The 12,566-nt window shown below is 43.2% G+C and overlaps 1 protein-coding gene across 2 annotated transcripts in view; it reads right to left on the bottom strand.

The window, feature by feature from the left end:
- The window catches only part of CCDC6 (coiled-coil domain containing 6), a 105,449-nt gene that overhangs the window by 15,231 nt on the left and 77,652 nt on the right, over positions 1-12,566 (bottom strand). For both annotated transcript variants that reach the window (XM_057735077.1, XM_057735076.1), the window contains exons 4-7: positions 10,341-10,444; positions 8,286-8,446; positions 3,336-3,492; positions 166-266 (exon numbers count right to left, since the gene is read on the bottom strand). In XM_057735077.1, the coding sequence (XP_057591060.1) occupies positions 166-266; positions 3,336-3,492; positions 8,286-8,446; positions 10,341-10,444 (523 nt within the window). The remainder of the gene's footprint in view (positions 1-165; positions 267-3,335; positions 3,493-8,285; positions 8,447-10,340; positions 10,445-12,566) is intronic.

Genomic DNA, 12,566 nt, shown 5'->3' with positions numbered 1-12,566 from the left:
AGCTAAGACTCAGTTGTGATAGCACTAATCGTTTCTGATGCTTTTGGACAACACATGACCACCTCTGTTTACAAGATTTTCATGTAGTAGAAGGGAATGTATTCAGGGATGCCTATACAATACAGCAGACATTAGTCACAGAGGTAGCCGAGAACACGTACTCACCGGGTGATATCGGCCGGCTTGAACTGGGAGAAGGTGTGTAAGGGATCGGGCTGGACACAGTGCGAGGTCTTAATCCTTGTGCAGACATCTCGTTAAAATACCTAAGAGGAGAGGAGGAGAGAATTAGAGCCGCCTGTGTTCCAGTAGTTCCAAAGAAAGCTCCTAAGAGAAAATGTTTGGGGTCCCCATCTTGAGGTCAAACGCCTGGATGTCTAGAAATCGATGCTGTAGCGAGTAGACGTGTATAACATGGACTCCGAAGCCACGCTGTTCCACTGCTTGGCAAAGCTCTCTCCCCAGGGGCAGAGGTGAGGGAATCCGGGGTGTTTTCACTCAGGATGGAGGCCTGGGGACAGAGCTTTGTCACGCAACAGAGAGGATCACAGGCTTTTCCCCATCACACAACAGCTACGTAGACATTCACAGCTACTGTCCCAAGAATCAGACACATCCACATTCTAGTGCCTACATGTAGATTGTTACTTGAAAGGCCAACCCGAACCAGCCCTCTGAGGTGTATGTCATCGACTTAAAGATATGTGCTCCGTGAAAGGGATGTCACCTGTCTACAAGGCAGGCCTTGCTGAACAGTGTGGTCTTCGAGTGCGCAGTGTGAAACGTAATAGTGACACGTGGGCTGAGGCACCTGTGCAGGTCACACCGGCAGGTCTGACTTCTTCCTGGATTCAGAAGTCACGTCAGGGCTCACTTTGTGAACGAGCACAGAGAGCTGATGACGAGGAACTTCTGCTTGAGAGACTCCCTAATAAGCGATCCTCCCCAGGCCTTCCACAGCCAAAGGAAGGAACGGCCACATGTGCGGGCATTTCTATCCCAGGGACCACCTCAGCCCTGATATTCGGTCAGTTCATGTGAAGAACGTTAACACGGCCATTTCTATGCTAGTTTATTCAACTCGAAGAAAACCAGGCTCCCAAGTTTGGCACGCACCTCTCCATGAGCTACCTACCACCAACTCTTCCTGTTCTTTTTAGCATAGCCCACCATGGTGCCACCAGGCTGGACCTCTTGTATTCTATAGCCAGTGAGGCAGCTCACACTGCCTCTTGGTCTTTAAGGAATTAAACACATGTGTAGACGTCTCAAGTGTCTGACTATTTTCCTTCTCCCAAATACGGCATCATCATTCCCGGCAGGGAGAGCAGACATCTTTATTGGGCAGCTGTACAGTACCTGGGATAATCCGACCTAAAGAGGTAAGGCAACAAGGACCTACTGTATAGCACAGGAGCTATACTCAATACTCTGCAGTAACTGGTATGGGAAAAGAATATGAAAAAGAATAGATACAGGAATGTGTATAACTAAATCACTTTGCTGTACACTTGAAACTAATACAACGCTGTAAATCAACTATGCTTCAATATAAAAAAAAAAAAAAAAAAAGGTGGGACTAGGAGTCAGACCTTGATCCTAATGCTACCTATTAGAAACTGGGCAAGTTAAAAAAAGAAAGAAAGAAAGAAAGAAAGAAAAAGAAAAGAAAAAAGAAAAGAAAAGAAAAGAGAGAGAGAGAGAGAGAAAGAAAGAAAGGAAGGAAGGAAGGAAGGAAGGAAGGAAGGAAGGAAGGAAGGAAGGAGGAAAGAAAGAAGGAAGGAAGGAAAGAAAGAAAGAGAAAAAAAAGTAAGGCAAACCTTTTGGAGTAAACACCAATTCTCTTTCTTTCCAGAAAAAAAAATTTATCAGAAAAGCCTGAAGTAGCTTCAGTGTTGTCACCACAGTCAGAGAAATTGCCCCTCAAAGTAGGTCGTGCTCAAAATCAAGCACAGGGTGCTGTGTGTTAATACATGCTCTGCTCCGAGTCTTAAGGTAGTTAAAAAAGTAGTCAATAAGATATCTAGTATTCTAGCTGATGTTTTCAAAGAAATGGTTGTCAGAGGATAAGAATTTCAAAAAGAATGAGACTGTCAGAAACAGATCAGTAAAATTCACAGTGAAGGTTGATAGTTTATAATTTAAACTTCTGAGAAAGAATCCTCTTTATTCTTTTCAAACGAGGAAGATTTAAAAAAAAAAACAGATTTAAATCTGTTTTTACAAGGTTTTTTTAAATTATAGAAGTAGATCAGGAATTCCCTGGCAGTCCAATGGTTAGGACTCTGTGCTCTCAGTGCTGGGGTCCTGGGTTTCATCCCTTGTCAGGGGACTAAGATCTTGCAACCAGTGTGTGGTGTGGCCAAAAAAAAGAAAAAAAACAAAAGTAGACCTTCATTATAGAAAAATGTACATTTTTCATGAAATGATACCACTGTCCACAGCAAATTACTCAAAAAGCTTGTTGGCCCTCTGGATCTATTCAATGAGAGAAACAGAGTGCTGACCTGCTACCACGGCCCACATGTGTTCAAGCAATGTGGTCTGCACCAACAGCTAGCACCAGCCATCACGGCCGCGGGCAGACCCTGGTCTGAGGCACTGGCTGCCCGGCCCAGCTGGATGTTGCTTATCTGAACGATCACCTCACTCCCAAGTACAGGGGAGGAGGGCAGGTGGGGAAGGAAAGGAAAATATGGATGAGAGAGAAATACTGAGACCTGTCCTCTAGTTAACTAAAGGATGCCTCTCTTATTCCAGCCTATTTCTCAGCGGGACAACGAGGGGTCTTGATGCTGAGGCTTGAGCAGATAAATGCACTTGCCTTAGTTTTGTTTTTGAACAGTAGCTGCAAGAAGGCTGAAAAGTTACCAAGTGTGTTAAAGCAAAGCCTCTGGCGTTCAACAACTTCCACCCATCTCCCGCGGACTCTTTCACCCCCTGGATGCATTTGCTTCCTGAGGCTGTACCACACACCACCTGTTTATCTGTATCTATGAATTAAGATGCTCCTGTGTTCTAAACAGACGTGACACAGGATTAGACGAATTCAACAGCACATGCAAACGCTGCCTCTCTACACATAACCCGCCTTCATTTCTGTCCCACTGAGTAATTTGGGAAAGGCAATTTTTTTTTTGTCTTTTTGTGTTTAAGGAGGACGGTCAATCTTCTGCATTTATCCCATTCTCAGCATTTGCACTGAGACAATGGTACTCATCACCACAATAAATAAACATGCCAGCCATCTCCTGCCACATCTAAAAGGCGGTGAAGAGGGGCTGGAGCCTGGGTTTTGCTGTTGTTTTCATGAGGCTCATGAGACACGCACACACCTTTCATCATCCATCTCTAAGCTGGACTCGCTCTCGGAGAGCTGTCGACAGAGAGCCTCTCTTCTCTCCATCTCCCTCTGCAGCTTCCTCTGCAGCCGCAGGTTCTCTTCCCTCATGTGGCGTTCCTCCTCCAGATACTGCGCCATCTTCTCGGAATCTGAAAGCCCAGAGTTCTCGATTAAACCACGGTCCGTGCAGTCAGAGCCCAATCTCGGTTCAACCATGGTCCAGCTCCTGCGCCACAGACAACAGGTGTGGCGAGACGGCTGTTCTCTCTCCCACACACAGGTGAGATCTGGATTTCAAGCTCATCCCACGTACCAAGGTTTACCCACGATTTGCATTTAGAAGAAAACATGAAAAGCGGTGCTGGCAGGTTGGGCATCTTCCATCCTGCTTCCTCGCCTTCTAATGTGCTTCATGTGGAGGAGGACATGCGGGAGCTACGTCTGGCCTGAGCAGCTACCAGAGCGCTCTCTACACTGCTGGAGCAGAGAAGGGAGGGGTCCGGGTGGGGAAAGAGACGCAGCCCACAGGCTCCCCTCCAGGCACCAGTTCTGCTGCCTGCCAACTCCAGACACAGTGGGGCAGGTCACCTGTGGGAGCACACCCACGGGTCACACTTGTTACCACACGCCCAGTGCACGGGGGCAGGGTGGGGGAGCTGCACACAGAGAACCAGTGTACTCAGCATGCGGGGTGACAGTTGCGTCTTTTTATAAAACTAGAAAATGACATAGTAAGCAACTTTAGATCAATATTTCAAATCAGTCTAATTTTTGGTGTATGTGCTACTGTTTCCTGAACTTATGCACAGTTTTTCTGAGTCAGACAGCAGGTACAGACCTACAAGCAGCCAGGCTCTGGGGATGGCATCGTGCTTATGACAAGCACCCCTTCCCTGGGAGCTGCCTCACACGCGGCGGTTTCTGCTACAGAGCCGGCCAGAGCTAACCAGCCCCGGAGCTACATGCTGGACCCAGGCTAAGCCAGCCAGATGATCTTTCCTGGGAACCTGAAATGTGGAACTGATACCTTCCTGGGGCTCAGAATCTCCTTCTGCTGAGTTGCCTGGAGCCACTGTAACCCCTGCCCTTCAGAGCGACTCTGTGCAGGGTTCTGTGGCACCCTTCCAGTCAAAGGTGAAACGTGACCCTCCCTCCCTCTTCTGGTTTACCTTAGACAGACTGTGCTGTTACTAAACAACCAAAATAACCTTAGTACAGAACTCAGGGCTTATCCATCCTCTTGGGTCCTTCCTTTTCCCTGGCTCAGCCAATTCATTTAGGAAAAGTGCAATCTCCATTCATTTCTCTTTTCTGAAAAGTAGCTACAAATTCAGAGTGGCCATGACCACATCTAAGAGACAGTCCTACAGGATACTGACCGTATTATCAGCCCAGTGCAAATTTAAGAAGGAAGGAAGGAAGGAGCTGAATGCCACAATGACTGTTTCTCTCCCATAAACTGACCCCATTTCAACTCCCAAGTCTATCAGATTAGGCTCAGTTTTAAGCAACTCTATGGAGGTCTGGCATTTTAGCAAATAACGACTTCTGATAAGTACTCAATGATTTCCAAGACAGCATCATGACAGAGTATATAAAAGTTCTTGAATATCCCTATTTTAGAAATTCCAATGAAAATACCAAAATTATTAAACACATTATTATGTGCACTAAACACTAAATCCCTCAGCTGTTTTCAATTTAACCAGAAACCCTGCTGTCTAATCCAGATGCAAAAATCTCTTTAATTGAAGGCATGCTGGGAAAATATTTACAAAGTACACTTTTAATATAAATGATTTAAATGATTTCATCCCGAACATGTCAGCAGGCAGAATTTTTTCACTTGCTCTACAGGAAGCACTGCATTGGCCTCTTAGAGTATTTATATTGTTTCTAGAACTAGGGGGGCAGCTGTCAGAGCAAGTTGTCTTTCTTGTCCATAAATAGGAAGGCTTCACAGAACTGAGGATTCATGAGGCTTCAAGAATAATTATTTAGGAGGAAACACTGTCTTTCAAAGAAAACGGCAATCCTTTAGCATCTGCGGAAACCAGCAGGGGGATCCTTAAACAATAAGCTATAGAAGAGAACATCAATCACCAGGAGTGATGGCTGAAAAGACCTCCTGGCTGTTGAGCAATTAACACAGAAGCCGGAGGCACAGAGAAGGCACCAGGCCCACAGCCTCTGGGTGTGAGAGGCCCAGGCACAGATGGCTGACACCATGGCATTCCTCGGGTGCCCTCTGCTGGCATACTGCCACACCTGATTTCAAAGCACGAGATTTACTCTCAGGAGTCATCCTCTCTCTCCCACGCAGCGCTCCCTAGGACTTAGAGGCCACAACTTATGTCTCTCCCATCTTCAGCTACCTCACAGCATTTAGTCCAAGATAGTATTAACGGAGGGTGACTTTCAGAGAGTCTCCCAAGAGATGGTTCCTATATGATCCCAAGGTGGCCTGTACCTTTTGCATTCCTTTCCAAGTTTATGCTTAGAAAATACTGGTGCCCAGACCCCACCCAAACCAATTCAATCAGAATCCCTGAGGATGAAGCCTCTCTCTCCACTGATCTACCAAAAACTCCCCAGGAGATTCTAATGTTCAAATCAGAGTTAAGAGCTGCTGGGAGAGAGGTTCAAGTTCAGACACAGCTGGACTTGGGGGAGAGGGGCCCACGAGATTTCAGGTTATCTGACCTAAGGAGGCAGAGGCAGTCATTAACTCATCCTCTAAACCCAACCCAAACCGAATGTGAGCAGCTAAGTGCCACAGCTTGCCCTGTCCTCACAAAATCCAAAGAGCACTTACAGAAGCCTCTGTTGATATCCACAGTCTCTCCAGAGATCAAACAGTGCAGCAGGAAGGAAATAGAAGAAATAAGATATTCTTCCCAAATTTCTTCTAAAAATGTTGTCTGGGGAACAACAAGGCAAGTGTATACAAGAAAGAAAAACATAAACTGACAGCACTGGAAAGAGTTCAGAAAGGTGCTAAAAGACCTCTTTGTCCAATACAGCAAAAACTCAAAAAAACATCCTAACCTAAAACAACTACTCTTTGATTTGTTTTCATGGAATACACATCCATGGTGGTTCTCAAGCTGAGGTGCATATCAGAATCACCTCTACTTTAAAAAATGCAGAGGACCAGGCTCCACCCCTACAGTAAAAGTCCAGAAACCTGTATGGGGTTAGATAGGATAGGGGACTCCCAAAGATGTCCACATCCTAATCCCTGGAACCCGTGTCCACGTTGCCTTACATGGCAAAAGAGACTCGCAAATGGGATTAAGTTAAGGACCTTGAGATGGGAACTCATCCTGCATTATCTGGGTGGGCCTGATGCAATACTAGGATCCTCATAAGGGGAAGGCAGGAGGGTCAGAGTGAAAAGATGTGACAAGGGAAGCAGAGGTGGGAGTGGTACCAATGCAAAGAATGAGCCATGAGCCGAAGAATGCAGACAGACTCCAGGAGCTGGACAAAAAGCAAGGAAGCAGATTCTCCCTTAGAGCCTTTTACAAGGAACCAGCCCTACTGACACACTCATTTTAGACCAGTGAGACCTATTTTGAACCCAGAACTCCAAAAACTGTAATACAATAAATTTGTGTGGTTTTAAATTACTAAGTTTGCGCTCATTTGTTAACAGAAGCAATAGGACACCTAACACGCTGTACTTCTTAGAGGTTCCCAGGATGACCTAGATGCACCCATCCCAGACGCACTACTGGACTAGAACTTGCCATGAACTTCAGAGAAGAAAACCTGAAGATAAGAATCGCTCAAATTTTAAATGCACATTTCATCTGACTTGGCAAATCCACATCCTAGAATTTATCCTGAAGATGTTCTTGCACTGGTATCAAACGTGTGTACGGAGGTGTTCACTGTGGCTGCAGCATCACAGCCCAAAGGGGTCTGTTGGTAAGGGATGAGTTGAATAAGTTACACTACATCCACACAATCATACGCTACACAGCCTTTAAAAGGGGGAGTGAGACAGCTCTGTATTGGCAGGGAAAAAACTGTAAGATATAGTAAATGAAAAGAAAAATGCAAAAGAGTATGTTCATTGTGCTACTATTTGTATAAAAGAAGTCCATACAAACATTTGAAGAATATATCAAAAATGTGTTAATTGTGAGAAATGGCTGGCTGGGGATCAGGGGTGAAAGGGAGACTTATTTTTTCCCTGTGTACCTTTCACTATCTATTCAAATAAGCTGAGCGGCCTAAAAACCGAAACAGGAGAAACCCAAGCAAATGCACAATGACCTAATCAAGTGTCCAGAAATTAGTTTCTTTGATTTCCAAAAATAAAAACGATAAATTTCAAAAGCATTTATTCCTCAAGCACCATGAACAATCATTGGCTGAGGTCGAATTTCAGTAGTAAAGAAGATAAACACTATCCTCTGCCTTAATGCCCCCAAAGGACACGAAGGTCTCCTGCAGTGCTTCTGTTGGCAACATCCGAGAGATGAACACCAGGGAGAAGGTTAGAAATAGCACCTCTGATATAAAATAGATAACTAATGGGGACCTGCTGTATAGCACAGGGAGCTCTACTCAATTCTCTGTAATGACCTATACGGGAAAAGAATCCAAAAAAAGAGTGGATATGTGTATATGCATAACTGATTCACTTTGCTGTACAGCAGAAACTAACACTGTACTGATAAATCAACTGTACTCCTATAAGAATTAATATTATGTTATTTTATAGAAGTATTCTAAACCATTTGCCTTGCCCTACTATAATTTTTTTTTAAATAATCTATTTCAGGATGACAGACATATAAATATGTAATGGCAATGAAACACAGTATGAATTTGATTTATACAAATTCAGTGCTAAATATCAGTAAAACTCTATAATTGGTAAGTGGATTAATTCTGCAGACAGACGACCAGGGACACCGAGGTTACGTACGCTGTAACTGGGCAGCTCTCAGTTGCTTCTTCAGCCTCTCCACTTCATTCTTTAAAAACCTGATGTGTCGCATCATGTTTTCTGGAGAGTCTATCTCCATGGAGATGTCTCTAGGCGATGGGGGAGCTGACACCGGCTGGTCTAATTTCTCCTGCAGGATTCTTCATTGAAAAGAAAAATTTCGACAAAGAAAAACAGTTTGCCTTTAAAAGACAAAACATTGATTTAATGCTCACCATCGTCTATTTAAAAAATACATACGTTCTTAGTAATCAGAAGAAAAATAAATAAATAAAAGACAAAAGAAGAGATACTAGCTGGGAGGTTTGTTTTAGTAGCATGCTCATGTCAATCGCCAAAACTCAGTGAATTGTTTAACTCCTCTGCCCATTTTCCAGCAACTTCTGGTCGCCCTTACCTGACAGTCAAGCCAAGTCAAAGGGCAGAGCTGAAGCAGCCACTTTCTTTTCTTTCCTTTTAAATGGCCACTGGTAATTAAGCCTTACTGAAAAAAAGTCTAACACTGGCTTCTGATTATCATGCGGGCACACACTGGGCAATCAGAATGACCTGCTGACTAAATGGTCCCCAGGCTGGGTTTGAGGGAATGCAGACATTGGAGGAATTTAACTCTCAGTGCTTTCAGCTGAAACTTACAAACTACAGGCTATGAATCTCCTTGGAGAGTGGCATCATGTAAAGAGACCCACTTCTCAACTCCCCTCCCGAAAAACCACTCTGGAGGACATGGCAAAGTGGACTGAAGGCCCTTTGCTTCTGGCCAGAGCAAAGGTAAAAAGAGTTAAAAAAAAAAAAAAAAAAAGTATTGGGTTAACAACTGGTGGTGCCACCTTCTCTACCAATTATCAGTAGTCTGAAGCACATAAAACACGACTGTTCTGCAAAATGACAATTTCATAATGTTCGATGCAAAAATTTTGTACTTATGTATATAAAACCTCCCACCGCTTTCTGCAAAGGAAGACAGACTGGCAACAGATCTCTCTGCCCCCTTTTAAAAACTGCTTGGGAAGTTTTTGGTTTAGTTTGGTTTTCAACTTTTTACCTTTGAGTTTACCCAAGTGCAAACTGTGAATTATCTTCAGGCCTGGCCTTGTTGAGAAAACTAGTAGGTTAAATATTATAGTGGTCCCTCCATCTATTATATGAAATAACTTTTCAAGATTCAATTTATTAGCACTACTAGAATAAGGCAAAACACAGCTGATTCAACTACTGCTTGACTAATTCCCCATAGATACACCTTGGATTTTCAGTTTTTTTAAAGCCTGTGGTCTGACTTCATTTTGCAAATCTTGAAATGAACTCAACTTAAGGATGTTCATCCAAACCAAATACTTATGGCAAAATGTCTCTGGTTAAGAGAAGATCCTGGTGACGCAGATAAATGAATGTTTTCAAGGAGATTCCTTTCTACGCCCAAACACACATCCCACCCACAGAACCTCCTGCCATTATTCAAGCCCTGCTCCACCCATCCCGAAGCACAGTCCTTAAGCCTAAGGGCCTGACTGGATCTTGCACAAAGGGGTTCAAGAAACATGTGCTGCTGAGTATTCCATATCCATGTACATACACTTAACACCAAGAACTCCAACCTTAAATATGTGCGAGTATTTCTTTATAGCAAGTCTTAAAACACAGATGATCATTTTCCTACCAAAATCTCAGCCTTCCTAATGAAGGACCTTCTAGAGATGTGTGATAATTCACAGTATACAGCGCATCTCCTAGCACTTCAGAAAATGACCGGGGAAGCCGGTTCAATGAGGTGAAAGTTGCAACTGCAACCACAGCCTTTAACACCGAATGAAAAGAAATTCTACCGGGACAGTAAGAGAGACATATAAAGAAGTGACCAACGGGAGGATGGGCTATCAACATTTTCCCCCGCGTATCAAATTAAAATGACATGGGTCAACCAAGGCATTAAAACGTGCCATGGTCATTCCTCGGTCACACCCAGCACTGTGCCGCCCCCACCACAACACACACACACACATCCACAACACTGAACAGCAAGACTAAACAAACCGCTTTTCAGCTTCAAGTTTATCCATCCTCTTCCAGAGACGATTCACTAGAGCTTCTTGTTCTTGTTCCAAAGTATTTTCAAGGTCAATCTTCTCTCGTCTCAACTGAAGGAAGGAAAAAAGTTTTACTGAGAACTGTAGGCCACTTAAACTTTGTTAATTAGATTTTTTGTGATTGGACCATTAGGACCCCTTTTCACGGAGAAAATTGCAAAGAAATAGCCGATCTTCTGGCACAGACACATTAAGTGCATCTAGTTCTTAAACTTTAATTGAGAACATCGAGACAGGTTCATTCTTCAATGTTAAAGCTTAAGTGCTATCTGGTACATGAATCACAGTGGGTGCTTCAGCATTTATTTAAGGCACATGGGAAGTCTTTCTTAAAGACGGTTTGAGGAGGTCGGCTTACTAGTTGTCCCAGGACTTAACTGGGTTTGTCCCCCCAGTCCTGCATGTAGGTCGACATTAAACCAGAAAGGTTATATTACCGCTTATGTAACTCAAACACCTGAAGACAATTCTATGCAGTGGTTAACGGGTGCACATAAGCATGTCCTAAAATATAAATGCATATGCCAAAAGGATAAATACCAAATTTACAATACTATTGGGATTGCCATATATATACATTACTAATAAGAAAAAAATATCAAATTGTACACTTTAAATATATGCAGTTTACTGTATGTCAATTATATCCCAATAAAAGTCCTTAAAAAATAAAAATTAAAAAAAATTAACAATACAGGTTACCTCTGGGGAGGTAGGGAAGAAGGAAAATTTGATTTGGGGGAAGGCAGGAAGCTGCAGAGGGAACCCCAGACTGCATTTGACTTCATAAAAAGCAGCAATTTGGGGGGGCAATTAATTTAATAAATTAACAGAGAGTGACATGCAAAAACTGAGAACAATGCCAGACACTGGTTAACAGGGATGATGGAGCAGAGAACCAAGGAGTCAGAAATGCTTGCCCTCAGGGACCGTAAACGAAACAGATAATAGACTTTGGTAGAGCGTGCAAGAGATGAAGAAAAAGAGGGCTGGTGAGGGGCACAGGAAGTGCCACGATCAACAGAGCTCACAGCGCCGGGTAGAGGGAACGTGTGGTATCATTCTCTGTACTTGTCTATATGCTTGAGATATTAAGTAATTTTAACAAGACTCTTTTTTAAAAAGAGAAAGAGGTTATGTTACAGTCCTTATGCTGTCTCTTCAACCACTAGCAATTTACCCTTTCAATCACTGACTCAACAAATTATTTTTGATTGCACAGCTGCAAAGCTGTCAAAGTAGCAGAGTTCATATTTCTTTAGCAGGTTAGAGGCAAGCTTCTCATTGATCAAAGATCCCTATATACACAGTAAACTGAGACCAATTCCATGGACAAAATGTAGTCTTTTAAAGCAACCAAAGCAGAGAGACCTTACTCCCCAAGTGAATGAGCCAAGATCACACAGTCAACTGAAAACATAGCTTCAGTATATTTTCTTTGCATGGGGGAAGGGAGAGGAGTCAGACTAAGTCTGAAGTGTTCTGTGCTATGAAGTTGGGAGCTGGCTTAATGCACAAATGCTCCTCAAGATATTAAACAGTAACTACCCGCAGCAAGGAGGAGAAACCCAGGAACACCTCACAAAATTCCTATGAACATTTGTGCTCCTCTGACCACATTTTGGGCCAAGGTTTGAAGTACAATCCACAGCCATTTATTTAAAGAAACAAAATGCCAAGGCATTTACCCTTTAAGGACCCTACTCCCATGTTTAACTAAAACATGATAGGGGGTATTTGGCAGGCGAGAAAAAATTCAAGCAAGGCACCATTTTGCAGTAGAGATGTCTAGTGGAGAAATTTATGCCCAATGACTTTTTTTTTTTTTAGGAGTCATCAACTTACATTTTATTAGTCTAGTTCTATAACATTTGTAAAGAATTGGATTTTCAATTGAAATCAACTCTAGTATCGACATCTTGCTATATGCAGAAACATTAGCTTTTTGAATTGGGAGGGACCCTAGCAGATGCGTCTCACTCAACCCCTAAATGCTCCCCACAGCATCCAGGAGTCGGACCATCTTCACACTGTCAGAAATGTGCATCATGCCCGACGACTTTTACTTTACGAGTAATCATGCACCATGCTAATTAGTAACTCTGAAAAGCAAAGTCAAGACAAAGCTGTCTTTACCCATGTATAACTGACTCGGCATGTGGCTTTGAGCAGG

This window comes from Hippopotamus amphibius, chromosome 5, assembly GCF_030028045.1.
Source record: "Hippopotamus amphibius kiboko isolate mHipAmp2 chromosome 5, mHipAmp2.hap2, whole genome shotgun sequence".
Lineage (NCBI taxonomy): Eukaryota > Metazoa > Chordata > Mammalia > Artiodactyla > Hippopotamidae > Hippopotamus > Hippopotamus amphibius.
The sequence above is the reverse complement of the archived record's forward strand: the minus strand, read 5'-3'. Positions and strand labels throughout refer to the sequence as shown.